The 15,224-nt window shown below is 36.2% G+C and overlaps 1 protein-coding gene across 1 annotated transcript in view; it reads right to left on the bottom strand.

The window, feature by feature from the left end:
- SEC63 (SEC63 homolog, protein translocation regulator) overlaps positions 1 to 15,224 on the bottom strand; it is a 60,017-nt gene that overhangs the window by 17,012 nt on the left and 27,781 nt on the right. The window contains exons 6-11 of the mRNA XM_069011029.1: positions 14,627 to 14,685; positions 13,834 to 13,884; positions 11,210 to 11,318; positions 8,642 to 8,736; positions 5,867 to 5,999; positions 4,627 to 4,719 (exon numbers count right to left, since the gene is read on the bottom strand). Coding sequence (XP_068867130.1) covers positions 4,627 to 4,719; positions 5,867 to 5,999; positions 8,642 to 8,736; positions 11,210 to 11,318; positions 13,834 to 13,884; positions 14,627 to 14,685 — 540 coding nt within the window. The remainder of the gene's footprint in view (positions 1 to 4,626; positions 4,720 to 5,866; positions 6,000 to 8,641; positions 8,737 to 11,209; positions 11,319 to 13,833; positions 13,885 to 14,626; positions 14,686 to 15,224) is intronic.

The raw sequence follows: 15,224 nt of genomic DNA, 5'->3' as shown, positions 1-15,224 counted from the left end.
AGACCAGTGGTCAGAAGGACTGTGGCCACTCTGCTAGGGCTGTGTGACCCAGCTGACCATGCTGTCAAGGCAGTGAGAGATGCAGATAAAAGCAGGATTGCTGACACCTGGGTGAGAAGGCAGACAGGCTATAACCTGCACCTGAACAAAAGGGTACCAAAGCTACAACTGCTAAACACTTACCTTGCATTTTGATAAAAAGCAAGTTTAAATTAATTTTAGAACATTTAACAGAGGAAATATGAAAAGGTAATAAGTTTGACCAAAAAAACCCCCCCATGAATTTGGTGTATTCAGTATGCTTGCTGCTTCCTTTACACCACTCACTATCTTGCTGCAATTTTCTAAGCAGCTATGAGGGCGTATTAACTGCACATGAAAGATCACTCTTCCCTCTGCTTCACCTGCCCCGTTCCCCTTCAAATTGTCTGTTTCTTCACTAATTACACCAAGCTATAAATATCATCAGCTATCAAATCAAATTACATGGAAGGACATGTGACAATTATATGCAATGGAAAGAGAAATATAATACACAAATGGAACTACCTGGCTAGACAGGTAACTAAGAAAGATGTAACTTTGACCTTTAAAGAAAAAGTAGTAATGGAAAGATTAATGTCCCAACCAAATAACACCACATTCACTTTCCACTTCATCCAGCTTCCACTTCCCCTGTAATTTTCTTGGCTGCTGCTGCTAAGCAAGTCACAGGATTTTTTTAAGTTAAAAAAACACACTGCAAACCAAGTCAATAAAAGAATCCTAAATAATCTCTGACAAACTGACTTTTGCAGGAAATTCATCTAGAGCTTTGAGACCACAGAGCACTAGTGAGAGTAGAAAATATTCTCTTTCTTAAAGGATTGACTCGTCATCTATATGACAGTAGAAAAATATTTTAAAGTTGGAAAGTATTATTTTGGTTTCCTGAAAATAACACAGGGTCTTTGTACTCCCTGAGACTGGACCTGAGCACAGCATAGCTTTTAACATCCTCCAAATGCCCCTACCATAAAATTAATGTCATTGCTGTACCTATTTTGACAGCTTCTGATTGTCAAATTGCACAATACAAGATGACCTTTAATCTAAGGTTATAAAATTGACCAAAAATACAGAATCATAAAATGCTTTGCATTGACCTCAAATATCATCTAGTTCCAACCCCCTGCCCTGGGTAGGGACACCTTCCACTAGACCAGGTTGCTCAAAGCCTCATTCAACCCAGCCCTGAACACTTCCAAGGATGGGGCATCCACAACTTCTCTGGGAAACCTGTTCCAGTGCCTCCCCACCCTCACCAGCAAAGAATTTCTTATCTAAACGCACCCTCTTTCAGTTTAGACCCAACATATGACATTTAAGTAGTCAATCACAAATTTTAATGCACATTTTAGTTGCTTGTGAAGGACTGGCATATACCTAGGTCAAGCCACAACCTCTTCATTACACTACAGCTTCCAACCTGAATTAAGGAATGTGCTTGGACTGGACAGCTGAACTGACGCTCAACTTCTGGAGACACTTAGTGGAGCCCATTCCATGTTTTTGGCAGCAAACACTTCACTTGGCAAGGCACCTATCTACTTATCATACTTAAGGATGATCTCAAGGACGCCATGAAAATAATTTATACCTGCTGGTTCTCAGGTATCAGTTAAAATTGCCACAAAAAAATGGATGCAAGCAAGGGATGGCACAAAGCAAAGCTAAGTGCCAAGATTGTGAAGATTCGTGCCAAGATTGTGAAGATTCATCCCAAGTGTCTCTCTTCAAAAGACCTGATTACAAGGTAAGCATGAATTGCTGTAGACATTAAGCTTATAATGATGCCTTTTCCTGGTCTTAAAATCAAGAATCAAACACTGTTAGAAGAGAAAAAGGGATTTTACCTTGGTATTTATTTTAAGGATCCTTAGGTGCACGCATCCAGGTCGAATGCACCTTAATGCACCCTGCAGTGCACACCCCCAAAAAATCTGGTCTAACATTACAGGTTTTACTAATTAGCATATCTATCAAAGATTCCCCAATGAGAGGCTCAAGTGAGCCCCCCTCCCCAAGGAGCCTTCCCCTGGATGGTTCTGTCTTAGTTTACAAAATGTGTTTTGGAGAGGACCTTGGTGTTTGGGGGCATTTTGATCCTTAACTACAAAGCTGCTAAAATGTTTAGTCTCTTAACTTGACAAACAAGTCTAAGAATGTAGGTTAAAAACACTAAGAATACAGAAGTTGTAAAAAAGTATAAAAGGGGTATAAAAGAAAAGGCAAAAAAATCCTCATGGCATCAATAATAATAACAAAAACATTTCAGAGTATTTGAAAGGCATAAATGCAACACAAAATGAGACTCCTCATCCCACCATCAATTCAGGTTTCACGAAGTACAATTTGTCCCCAAAATATTTCTTTAGATAGTATTAACACTTGCTATCACCTTTGTACTTTCACAGATCAGGACTGCTGAAAATCTATGACTAATTATAGCATGTGATCATTTTAATTACTGTGTCAAGGCTGATTAAAGTGAAAATTAACCCCAAAACCAACTGCAGTTAAGTTTTAAGCCACTTAAAATTATGGTGACAAATACAAACTTAAGCAAAGCAATCTCTCAAAATTTTCAACACCTAACTTCAATTTCATTCATCTTAAAAAAAATGTAACACAAAACCAAACCAACGCCACCTTTAAAATTTCCAGTTGTTTCCCAGGGCGAGACAGTTCTCTCTACGTGCACAGTCATCAAAAACAGGGTCAATGCATTACATTTGCTAAGCAGTAAGTAGTAAAAGCAGTGACTCAACTTTACACCAAAGATCAAAATTCTGAAATTGTTTACCTTGAAATCCCCAGTTTCATTATTGTTGGCTGTTAATGGGCAACTGTTGGGTACCACCTTCTCTTTAATACCATGTGCTCAGAGCACTGGCACGGAAGCAAGCGGAAATGTTTGTTTGGTACAAATTTCTGGGTACTGCCACTTTCAAACTTTGGAAAATATTTTTGAGAAAAGCTGTTAGAGAAACACCAGACAACTCCCCAACTATACCTATGATACATACCTACTTTTTTTCCAAATCTAGGGAAATAATTTCTACTGTACATAATGCCAACTATAAATTCTCTTCCGCTTTCACGAAATGATTTGAGGCTGGAAGAGATAATGACAATCTCTGGAAATTGTTAGTAGTAGAGCTTGTTCAGATTTGGTTTATAAATAACCATTTCACATGCTAATGGAAAATAAGTTTACACCACTGTATTTCAAAATACTGTTTCCTTTTTTTAGTTTTAATTTAAGCTAAAATCTAAATTTTCTGGAACTTCAAAGCAATTTTTTAAGAACACTACATCTATAAATAATCATTTTACTGTCAAATTAAGAAAGTATCTCTCTGTATATTCAGAACTAGAGGAGAAGAATACAGCTTCCTGAAGGTCATTTAAGTTGCAAAGTATACTATGCACTCTGTTCCATATCCTATTTCAGCTTTTATTAAGAAGAACTATAGATGTTCCTCATTTTTCAAAGATTGCCGGTTCTGTTGCATGAAAAAATCTTCTGCCTGTGTTATTTTGGTTTCATTATGCACAAGAGAAAACAACTATTTGTTAGTTGACTAATATATACATAGACTATCTTAAAAGGTATTTTTCAGAGCCTTGAACTATTTTACAGTATCTCAGAGGTTCAGGTATTTTTTATAAAATACTATCCAAATTTTAAAAATCTAAGCTAGCACACAACATCCTTATCTGCTTATATCCCCTCTCACACTTTATTTTGTTATGGAGCACAATTTCCAGCACCACTTGCAACAGTTCTGGGAAGTATCTTTCCCAAAACCATTCTTACTAGGAAGCTATCAGTGGTCATTAAAAGAGTTTTGGTCTAGTAAAGATTAAACAGTAAGTATTGTTCAATAGCAAAAAAATGGTCACCAGTTTGACATTAAAAAATGCCTTGACTATGTTTGGTGCAATAAATGAATGATATGCAAGTCTTTGCTTCCTTATACTGCAAGGAAGCATCTACTGAGTAATTGCCTTTTTACAGTGAAAAGATAAAAGCTTAAATATTATATTTCAATTAAATTATAATTTCTATGGCAATTACAGCTAAGCACCTGCCCCTACAAGTTCAGAACAAAACTACACAGCAGGCTAAAGAGCATAGCATTCTGCAACGGAGAAATATGAGCAACATACAAAGAAATAATGGCAAAGAAATGATTTAAAGAACAAGAAACACTCGTAAGAGGAGAGAAAAAACTGTAACAGTGCAAATGGAAAGAACACAAGTCTTATGCTAAATGCCTTGCTACTGAAAATGAACCACATCTTCAAGAAAAGGTTTTCAAATGCAGTTAAGGAGAAACTTTAATTGCAAAAAATTACAAGCAGTACACACATACCCAGGATTTCAGAGCAAAGCCTGGCAGCAGCAGCATTTCAATCCTCAAAACAGAGAACTCTCTCATTACAGTAAAAAGAGCAAAAGTGCATTTAGGCATTTCTAAATATCACAGGTTAAGTTTCCCACAAGAATCAAAGAGTTTATGAAGTATCACAATGAAGAAACATATTTACTGGGTTTAATTATACAGTTTCTTTTCTTACCTTCCCTGCTTCGAGCCATTATTATTAGTTGGCAGATCACATTAATCATTTCTTGAAGTAGTGCAGGACTCTTCTTAAGGATAAACTGCTGATCTGCAAGATATAATTGGCTGCAATTGTGCTGTACTACTTCTAGGAAAAACAATCAGACAGTTCACATGAACTGGACCATTAAATGGCATAGTCTTCACTTCTATTCATTCTTATATTACCAAAAACACCACTTTATTCTCACTGATGTATCCATCTGTAACATTCCTTTAAAAAAAACAAGTAAATGCAAGTTCTAAGAGAAAACAAATTTTGTACACCAGCTTCCACACCAAATGAAGCAACACTTATTAGGTCCATCTAAAAAGACGCAACAGGATGGCATAGACAATTTATCAGCCATATTAATACTGCATGAATTCTTTAGGTAATCACAGGTTAAAACCAGAATTCTTAATTTTAAGTGAATCACCAGTTCTGCAAAAAACATTATTTGTAAAGTACCAACTTCTTCTGAATGCAGTTCTGTGAAGTTCTAAATACAAACAGTAACTAAGGAAAGATGAGACATTTTTCATTACTTTTTAAAACTGATTGTTTTTCTTTTGAAAGAAAGTGAAAAATTTTAAGAAAAGCATCTTCCCTAGTTTGTTGGTTTTTTGGTTTTTTTTTAAATTTCCATTAAAATGTAGAACTTCTCAACTTTGCCTAAAACTATGTTTTTCATGACTGAAACTTAAGAAATGCATTTAGAAACATTTCAGTTTGAATACAAGTATGAAAAATTCCAAAACACAAACTGAAGCTCACAGGTAACTGATATTTAAAGTTCTAATCTTGTCATCTTTACTTCACGTACTGGGCTAAAAAACTCCAAAAATAAATACACATGGAAATGCTATAGAGAGCAGCATTATGCTGATCTTGGATTTCTTTGCTCTGAAAAGCAAATATACTTCACGTTTAACTTTTTATTCTATTACAAAGACCAAAAACAATTTATCTAAGCCATATCTGCAGCTGAAAGCATTAAAAAGTAAAATATCAGTATTGCAGGGCTATCAGGAGAGCGAGTAAATGCTAAGTAAATGTTCTAAAGGGTCATTAGAGTTGAAAAACTAAGCAGCCTGCATAGAGACTATTGAGCAGAGATCCATTCAACTCCTTATAGGACAAGAATCAAAAGTAGTGTAGCATGCAGCATCTTGCTCTGTTCCCAGTAATATCCGATTAGGGGAGAAGCCAGTACCTTCTTCAAGGACCTCAGGAACTTGCACCCGGGCAAGATGAGTCAACAGCAGAACTCTGGCTTTCAGACTGTAAGGGCAGGTGAGAGGAGGCTCATTCTTCTTTAAATTTATGCCACCAATTTCTCTGATTAGCTAAAACAAAATAGTTAAAACACAAACAGCTATTTTGTTGCTAAAGACAAGCAAATACAGGAGAACAGTTCACAAGGGAAAAAAACGTGTGTTCGCAAAAGGAAGAGTTTAAGTAACTTTTCCTTGGAAATTTCTGTAGAGGTGAACGTTAGCCATTTTTATCTAAAACCCAGCTCCAGAAAGTTGTGTCTTTATATGCCTTTTTTCAATGTGGGAACAAGGGGGTCATAAAGATTTGCATTCAAGAAACTTGTCTTATGTAGTGTTAAGTAAATTTGTATTGACAGATAAGTATTTTTAATATCTAATTTTATTGCCAAGGTTTACTAGATTCAATCATATTTCTAAGGCACTTACACTGAACCTAATATACACAAGCAACAGCATCACCTTGAGAACCTTCACCCATCTAAGACACTTCTAAGTAAACTTCACATCTAAACTTCACACATCTAAGTAAACTTCCCTAGGAATAATTCCAGGTAAAACAGGAAGGAGGTTTACAAGCCTGAAATCCCTAGTAGGCTGAAGATCAAGTATTTTAACTTGTTTATAAACCACATTAACTTGAAAAAAGCGTGGTGTTCTTTATTCAGGATGACCTTTCCTGACCCCCACAGGGCCAAGACCCACAGCTCAAACAAGGTCTGAATAACAGAAGCTCAGACAAAGTAACATCAGTACACAGTCCAGAAGCTTCACTTTTTAGGTCAAAAAGTTACCTGAGGAGAGATAAAAATTCCAAAATCTCAAGACAAAAAGAAAACTTTGGGTATCAGTAGCTAAGCAACACCAACTTTTGACCAGTCTTTCCCCACACTTGAAAAAAAGGTCTTCTGACAAGAAGTTTCTTATAAGCACATCCTGGTGTAACCCCAAACCAAGAGCAGTAAAACTTAGAAAAGAGAACTTTGTGAAAAATGGGAACAAAGATCATGGCCCCAAAAGCAGGGTACACAAGCAGAAGTTATTAGCAATACCCTTCTGTATTGATGCTTCAAATAACTGTACTGCCATAAAGTCAGAAAAAAAACCCCCAGATGACACTGATTACCGGACCTTTAGAAAGGGAACAAAATCTGTCATAAAATGCAAAGTCATGCACTACAGATTGGAGATGGGGGCCTGTTAGCTGAAAAACAGAGATATCTAGAATGGGAAAATCCTAAAAACTTACTGATCCCACTCTAGTTGTACTAAACCACCATATAGAACAGCTGTGGACAAGAGCATGCTGAAAGTCATTCCCAGCAGAAATACAAGGACAGTAGTGCAACTAAGGCACTGTTAAGACTTAACATAGAATACTATGGACAATTCTAAGCAGATAAAAAATACTGTAAAATTTAGAAATCTATCAACTGGGAACAGTACCCCATTCAGCACACAGCAGGAGGGGGGAAATGAGTCTTTTGGAAAAGACAGGAATGAAAGACAGCAGCTTTTCTAGTTTAGCAAAATAAAGACAAAAAGATAACTAATGGGCTATTGCTTCTGTCTACAGATGCATAAGGATACATGCAGCAAGAATAATTTAGATTCCAGAATAGTGATGATAAAAACCAAGGATATAAATTGGTCACAAACAAGACTTCTAATTACTAGAACAGCAAGTTCTGGAACAGCTTCTCAGCAGGATAGGGTTACAGAAGGCTTGACTGCCTTTTAAATAATGAATGATTAAATGTAAAAGGGCTTGCAGAATGCCAGTGCTGGCAACAGCGTGAGAGAAGAACCATTGATCAAGGTGATCTTTTCCAGGCTTTTGCACCCATTGCTAAAAAACCCCACTTTACTGCAATTTCATCTTCTACTCATAAAGTCCACAACATGATAAAGAATTTGTAAAAGAGACAAAGAAAATTAAGTAAAAGAAAACAGACTGAGATACCTCTTATGTTTAGGTCATGTTTAAAACATGAAAATTTAATCATGCGCATGCAAAGGTTAAATCTGCGAGACTAATTCCCCCTCTTTTTGCCAACTCAAAACATTTTCATTGGAGCATTTTGTATACTGTGCTTTAAACTTCTTAAAATCAAAGTGTTAGCTTCTGATAAATAAGACTTCCTAAAACTCTGCTAGTAATAATTATTTTCCACAGTATGCATTTATGGCATCTCTGTTGGAAACACTGAATGGAAAGGAATATAAAAGGTAACCAGAGTGGAACAGATATTCATGGAGGAATCTTTACAATATTTAAAGACATTACTAATTCAGACATCAGATAATCATTTTATTTTACTGTTAATACACTCTACCAGATCTGTGTTAATGATTTAGAAGAACATCAAATGGTGATCACCTCCTTATGTCAATACTCAAAATCTGTAAAGACCAACACTTTAATTTCCTATTTACTTTACCCCTCCCCAAAAGCCCAGCGCAGCAGCCTATATACTAAACCAATTCAATTTTAAATAAGCATTAGCAGAGTTCATGTTATCTTTTCTTTTAAAAAAGTTTAAATCAAGTCTAGTTTCTAATTCCTATTCCTGAAGGGATACAGTTGCCTCCCTACAAAGTTAATGCCCAGAGAATTATGAACTCGACTTCAATTCTGTCAGCTGGTCACCTAAAAGCAACGTCTCCCTCTTCACTTGCAGGGGTCAGTTAAAACATCTCTTGATATAACTGACCTGAGGTATCTGGATGTTGTCTGCTGGTCTGCTTGTCGCATCTTTATTGTACTGAGGATCAAATTCAGATGCCCCTGCTAAAACCATGATAAGTCCTGCAAAGATAATTGGAGTCAGACAAAGAAAATGTCAACATCGTAAGCCACCAACTGATTTCTTCAGAACCTTCCGCCATAAAACTTATTCCCATTCCTCCCCCCAATGATTATGAATATCCATGTTCTCAACTTAATGGATAAGTTACTACTGCCACAGGGCAAAGGAGGCAGGAATCAATGTCTGGCACAAGACAAAAGAGATCATTCAAGGCTCAATCTCGCATGGTATCAAGTCCAGCATTTGACACTAAATGTCTTCAAAAAAAACACAATTAGACTTCATTAGGACCAGCAGACATCACTGCACAGCAGTTTGACTACTTCTGCATGCTCACAGAACCATTCCTCTAAGCAATCCATGTGCCTGCAGCAGCATGACAATGTGCATAGAAGACGGAGGCAGGAAGGATAAAATTTCAACTCGATTTTCTGTTCAGTCAGCATTGAAAATTCAACAGAAAAATTCTTTTAATTATTAGAAAAGCAGTTCAATAAATAATCCTGCAAACAAATTGCACAAAGATGATGGACTGCTCTTTTCTTAATGTGATTAGGAAAATCCATATTACACAAAACATTCTGTAGTGTAATTAAAATGAAAGCCCTAGACAACTGGATATTTTAGTCTCATTGTGAGCTTTCTGCTCATAAACGCATCAGACTCCTCAGCCATAGACAGTCAGAGAGAGCTCACAGAATCATTTGCTCCAGTTAAAATAATTTTTTCACCAGTAGTCACTCCAGCTTCCTTCTCAAATTTTGAACAAGTGCTCTTACAAGCAAGTCAAAGTTATTTTTGCCTACCTGCAGTGCCCAGTGAATTCAAACTAACAGTGAGTCAATTCACTGAGCATCAATTTTCATTTTGTTTTGTCATTATCTATTCACTTCCTCAGCACAGCATATTGAAGACTTTCAGATGACTATAAATATCTTCCCATTATTTAAGATCAACAACTGTAAATCTCCAGGAAAGGAAATTTTAAAAGTTTGTCCTGAAGCCTGAAAAAATACCTTAAAACAAGGCAAGTCATGAAGATTTGTCTCATCATTTCTCTAGCCTGTTTGATTACATTTGCTGACACTGATATACCACACCTCAGTGGCATTCACAACCAAGCAAAAGCCTTACATGATCACTGTGTGGTTTGTCTAAGCCACCTCAGCTGCACCTCAGTTTTCATTCAGACTGCACAACAGACCTCAACAGAAAAAACTGACTGCCTCTGATCCTATAACTACCTAAAAGTGTTAAGTCCTTAAATAAGGCCACTTAAACCTAAAGTTAACTTTTTAACCAATCTGTAGGAGACACAAGGCAAGCCTCAAAGCTGGGTTCTGAGCAAGGTTCAATATGAAATAATCTACTACCGACAAGTCTGGAGAAAGAAAGTGATCTTCCTAAACTTCTAACGTCTCTCCTACTATCCCAGTTCCTCTTTTCTCACCTAGCTGGAGAGGGGAAGCATAGGAGTATGACAGAGTATAAACCGGTCTGAACTAATCCCACACACAAATCCATGTGTCCTGTGAATAGAAGGCTACCATCTTTCCATACTCTCATCCCCTACACCTCTTGGATCATCTGCGGAGCATTTCTGCTCTGTAGGAAAAGGATGGATCAAGAGCAGATTTCAGCAGCCTTCCAGCAAATTTAAAGCTGAAAAACAGCACAATTCAAAGGAGTAAGAAAATATATTTATGAACCCTCTTTTAGAAGGTTTTGGTGATTCTCCTATTCTGCTTTTCAATTGCTCTGAGCATGCAGTCTAGTTAAATCCAATCTAGAATTATGGAGTACTGTGCCAATTCTTCAGGCCCATGCCAGCCCCCAAACTGAAATATACAATTTTGCACCAACATAATACATCTACAGTTTTTCCCAGAAAAATGGGGGGGGGGGGGGGGGGGGATTATTCCTTTGAAATAAGGGAGTAGACAAGAAAAGTAAGTATATTGAAAGCTACAAATAAGTAACAAAATAACATGAAATTGATAGCAACTTTTTAAGAGAAATTTAGCTCTCTATTCTAATATCAAAAACCCAGAAATGCTATTTCATTTTTTATGCACATAAAAATTGTATGAAGCCCCTAAAAAAACTCCAAAGCCTGTTTTGTTACACTAACAGAAGAAAACACAGAGAGGTTGGCTCCTACTGGCCACTGAGGGCTACAGGCAGGTCAGTATGTTTTTCCCAACATACAGTACCCCTTTTTCTTTCTTTTTTTTTTTTTTGTTAAATGTATCGATGGACATAAATATAGATCTATACAACTCCTTCTCCCAAATATTTAAGTCTTCTTACAGAGTATGCTTCGCCTGTGACTGAATTAAGTTTTAAAAACACTCTAAAGGAATGAGAAGCATTACTTTAACCTAAATAAAGCTTATAAAATAGGAGTATTTTAACATCACCAGAGTGACACTTCCAGATGAACATCCACAGTTCAAGATGCCTTTTACTTACGCTTCATGTCCATGTTCCGGGTTTTATAGACAAAATATGTATATATTTGAGTTGTCCGAATGAGAATCTGATCTCCACTGTATCGTATTGATCGGTACCACCAGGAACCCTGAAATATTCAACAAGAACAGACTGATGTCAGCTACAAGGAAGCATCAAAACAGCCATACTGCATGACCTCATGCAGTCAACAACCAGGTAACTCAGCCCTACTGATTTTGCCTATGTTGAGGCTAACTGAATTTCAGAAAGGAGAGGGAAACAAAAAATATTTGCTGACACAAACTTTTAAAAGCACACTGATAAATTAATCTGAGAGAATCTAATGTTAAACATTTATAAATGACCTCTAGCCTAGAGAATTTCCCCCAGCATATACACCTGCACACATGTACACTGCTTGGTTTATTTCTGGTTGTTTTAATCAATTCACTAAACAGTAAATTCACTCAATTTACCACTTTCTATATATGATGTGGTAGCTCCTTACAGTGCAACACAGCACTCAAACCTAGTTTAGGCAGACCAAGACCAAACTGAGAACAAAGACATTTCTTTCACTATGACAAAATTTGCAAAATTGTGATTTAAGTCCCCTGATCAGAAAATGCTTTTCAGAAGGGGAATCTGGAGGTGGCATGGGGCCCTTGCTGTAAATTTCAGAATTACGCCATACACCTTCAGGTTGACAGAAGAAGTTTTCCAAACCTTCAGCAACACTCTGATAATTGCCTAATCAGGATTACACCAGTGACTCAAATTACAGAACTCGCTCTACAGTGGATGTACCATCCAATATATTTTCAGAAAAATGGTGTGCTGTGTTACAAACTGCAATCTGTTCATTAAACTCCTCCCTGTAAGCAAAGCTCATTTACTATAAGAAAACACATCAAAGATACTCCTTAATCTACTGTAAAGTTTACCGTAAGCAAAGAGCAACAAGCAGTACAGTAGTAAATGATGCTTACTATGATTAATTTAATAATAGTGAATTCCCCCACTACAGTAAGAATTCTGCAATCTACTTAATTATTTGGGAAATTCTCAAGGACTAGCTCCAACAAATTTTTTAATAAATTAGGTTTGATTCCTCCATGAATAGATGAACCCTGGCACAAAACAGTACACAACTTTCTACAATGTTTTTCTGCATTAAGAAATTAACTATAATCCCATAGTTATCAAATATTTGTACAAGTACAGTTATTGGAAGAAAAATGTAACTAGCCAGTCCAAATTTACATGAAAAAGGCTGCCCTAACTGCTTCTACAAATACAGCTCCTGTCTCTTGCCTTATGTACAGGACATTATTTAGGTCAGTGGAGGTCTGGAAAGATCTTATAAAACACTTATCAGTATTTTCGTTTTTCTTTAATCTGGATTCAAAGGGTGGAAGTAGCCTTCCTTTATTTTAGATGCCCATCAAACATAGGATGACTACACTGTAGGGAACTTCGGCTACTTCATTGATTCATGAAAGAGAAACAGGCCCATTAAAGGCATGAATTACCTTGTATGTCTACTTTAAAATCAAATTATAAAATAACTTGCTCCATAAAAATTACTATTCCTCTTCATTGACTATAAAAGAAATTTACAGTGACAAGTGAATGTACAAGTCTACATCTGGTATGGAGCAAGAAGAGGCAGACTATTTTTCCTGTGCTCAGAACATTTCTTTGTACCAATAGCAAGGTTGTTTTCCTTTCATTTGAGCTATGATAAACCTAGTATAAATCACTACAAGTATGTGCGTACAAAAAAGCATCAACAGACATCAACTGAATCCTAAAGGGAAAGGTATGAAAAATTTTTTCACCCTGGATTTTAAACTTTTTATTCAACAGCTTGTTGAAATCATCACATTTAATCTTCTAAACGGAATCTTCAATCACACAGAAAGACTCAAAGGGAAGGGATAATGTCTCTCTGAGTCTCTGCACATGATGCAAGCAGCTGCCAAGACCTCAGGACACTTTTTCAAATGAAAATCTTCTCAAGAACATGTGTCAGCTTTCTGAGTCTTGCTTCATGCCATACCCCAAATGCACAATCGGTGGATAAGGGACATGGTTCAAAAGCAATACAGTAGGGCAAACCTGAGCCCTGAAGTAACAATCACCTAGCAATTGATTCCTCACACAAAGCAATCTCAAGGGCAGACATCTCATGGTGTACAGAAGACCAATAAAAACTGAAGTTATGAAAACAAAGGCAGCCAGGAAAAAACAAATCAACCACCTGTTCCACCTGCAGTAATCATTCTAGCACCAACAGCTAGAGACATCTCAGTCTTGACTCTACTATAACACCACTGAATATCCTCTTGAGCTCATCACCTCAATTTTCTTGCAAAAGAAGCTACAAGACAAATTACATAATTTAGCAATTCTTGTGATATCTAGTATTTTCCCTGCAATCCCCTCTCTATCATGGCACTGCATTTTTCTGGAAACTCTACAGCAGCTATACTTTTTTCATAATAAGAGAAAACACCACCTTTTAAAAAAAAGCTCACTTGTGCTCTCTAGGAAAGGCAAGAATGAGCAACCCAATGTCTAAGACAGCTTTGTTTGCAACTTGGTTACTGAGAGTAGAATATCAATCAGATAATACTTACCACAACAACTGGAAGAATAACCATAAATGCTAATCCATACACAAACAACACCTACAGAAAAAAATGCAAAACATACTGTATTAGATACTGTGGCTACTTAATACCACTCTTGTTTAATCTTTTTTTCTAAAATACAGTCAAGTAGTACTACCACAAGCTTACTAAAAATTAACACAAGCTTACTGCATAATAGCTGTCATTATTTCTGAAGAGCAACTTACAAGTAATATAATTAGGTAGGGCTTAAATAAGGAGTATCAGTTTAGTGTGATTCACGTATGAATCAGTTTTAAAGGATTCAGGCATGGTCACAGGTCAGTTTCTTTAATAATTAAAAAGTTGGCAGCTAAACTGTGATGCAGTGGACAGACAATTAAAAGAAATCAAGTGGTTAAGAAAAATACCTTGCAGCAGCAAATGCAACAGGAAGAACATTTAAATACTGTATGATTAGAGCATCACTAGCAAACCAAACGGAACTACAGAAGCACAGCACACAGCTCTAAATATATTTCCTTGCAAGAGCAAACATTCACTTTGTAGCAGGGGTGACCACAACAGAACCTCATTATCATTGGAATGAGATCCATCCAAACATATTCATACTTTACTCTCAAAGGTTAGATTTAAGCTACTCTAATACTTATGACTCCTGAAATTTGCTTCGAAGATATGCATTTGGACCAAAGTATTAACGTGTTTTGACTAAAAATGTGCAGTATTAAGCAAATTTTTTTTTTCAAAAACACTTGAAAGTTCACCTTAAAATCTTGAGCTAAGTAAGCTGACTCACCAGAATTGAATTTTTCTGATCCACAATCCAAGCTGGCAAAGCTATACCGAAGCTTGTAGCTGCAGGATTAAAGAAAAGAAATTCACTGTAAGAAAGATTTTTCAATATTTTGAAGTCTTATTATGTCTAACAAACAAACAAAATCACCAACCCACAAAAAACCCCACCATGTTTATTACTTCAATAAGAAAAATTTTAACAAATATAGCAAAATCAAGCAACAAATTAGAAATACACCAAGTATGCAATAAAATAACAAGACTTAAATCCAACACCTGAAATACCAAATATTTTAGCTTAACATATTGCAGTGAAATAAACGCAAAATTTATATTTATATGTATATATATATATATATATATATATATATAAAATTTCACAGGTTAAAAGATTTATGAGTTTTGCATTGCAGAGTTTTCAGCAGTTTAAACACATATAGTTTAGTAAACAAATGAACTGCAAGAAAATGGTCTGAGCAAATAACTTCTGTGGGAAGTTCTATTGGTTTGTCCCTCTAACAAAATGTTCTAAGCTGTAAACTGTAAACACAAAACCCTCTATCAGTACAAATTTGTGTGATTGGTAAGAAAGAAAAAGG

Source organism: Aphelocoma coerulescens, chromosome 3, assembly GCF_041296385.1.
Source record: "Aphelocoma coerulescens isolate FSJ_1873_10779 chromosome 3, UR_Acoe_1.0, whole genome shotgun sequence".
NCBI lineage: Eukaryota > Metazoa > Chordata > Aves > Passeriformes > Corvidae > Aphelocoma > Aphelocoma coerulescens.
Note: the sequence above shows the minus strand (reverse complement) of the source record. Positions and strands in the feature narration are given on the sequence as shown.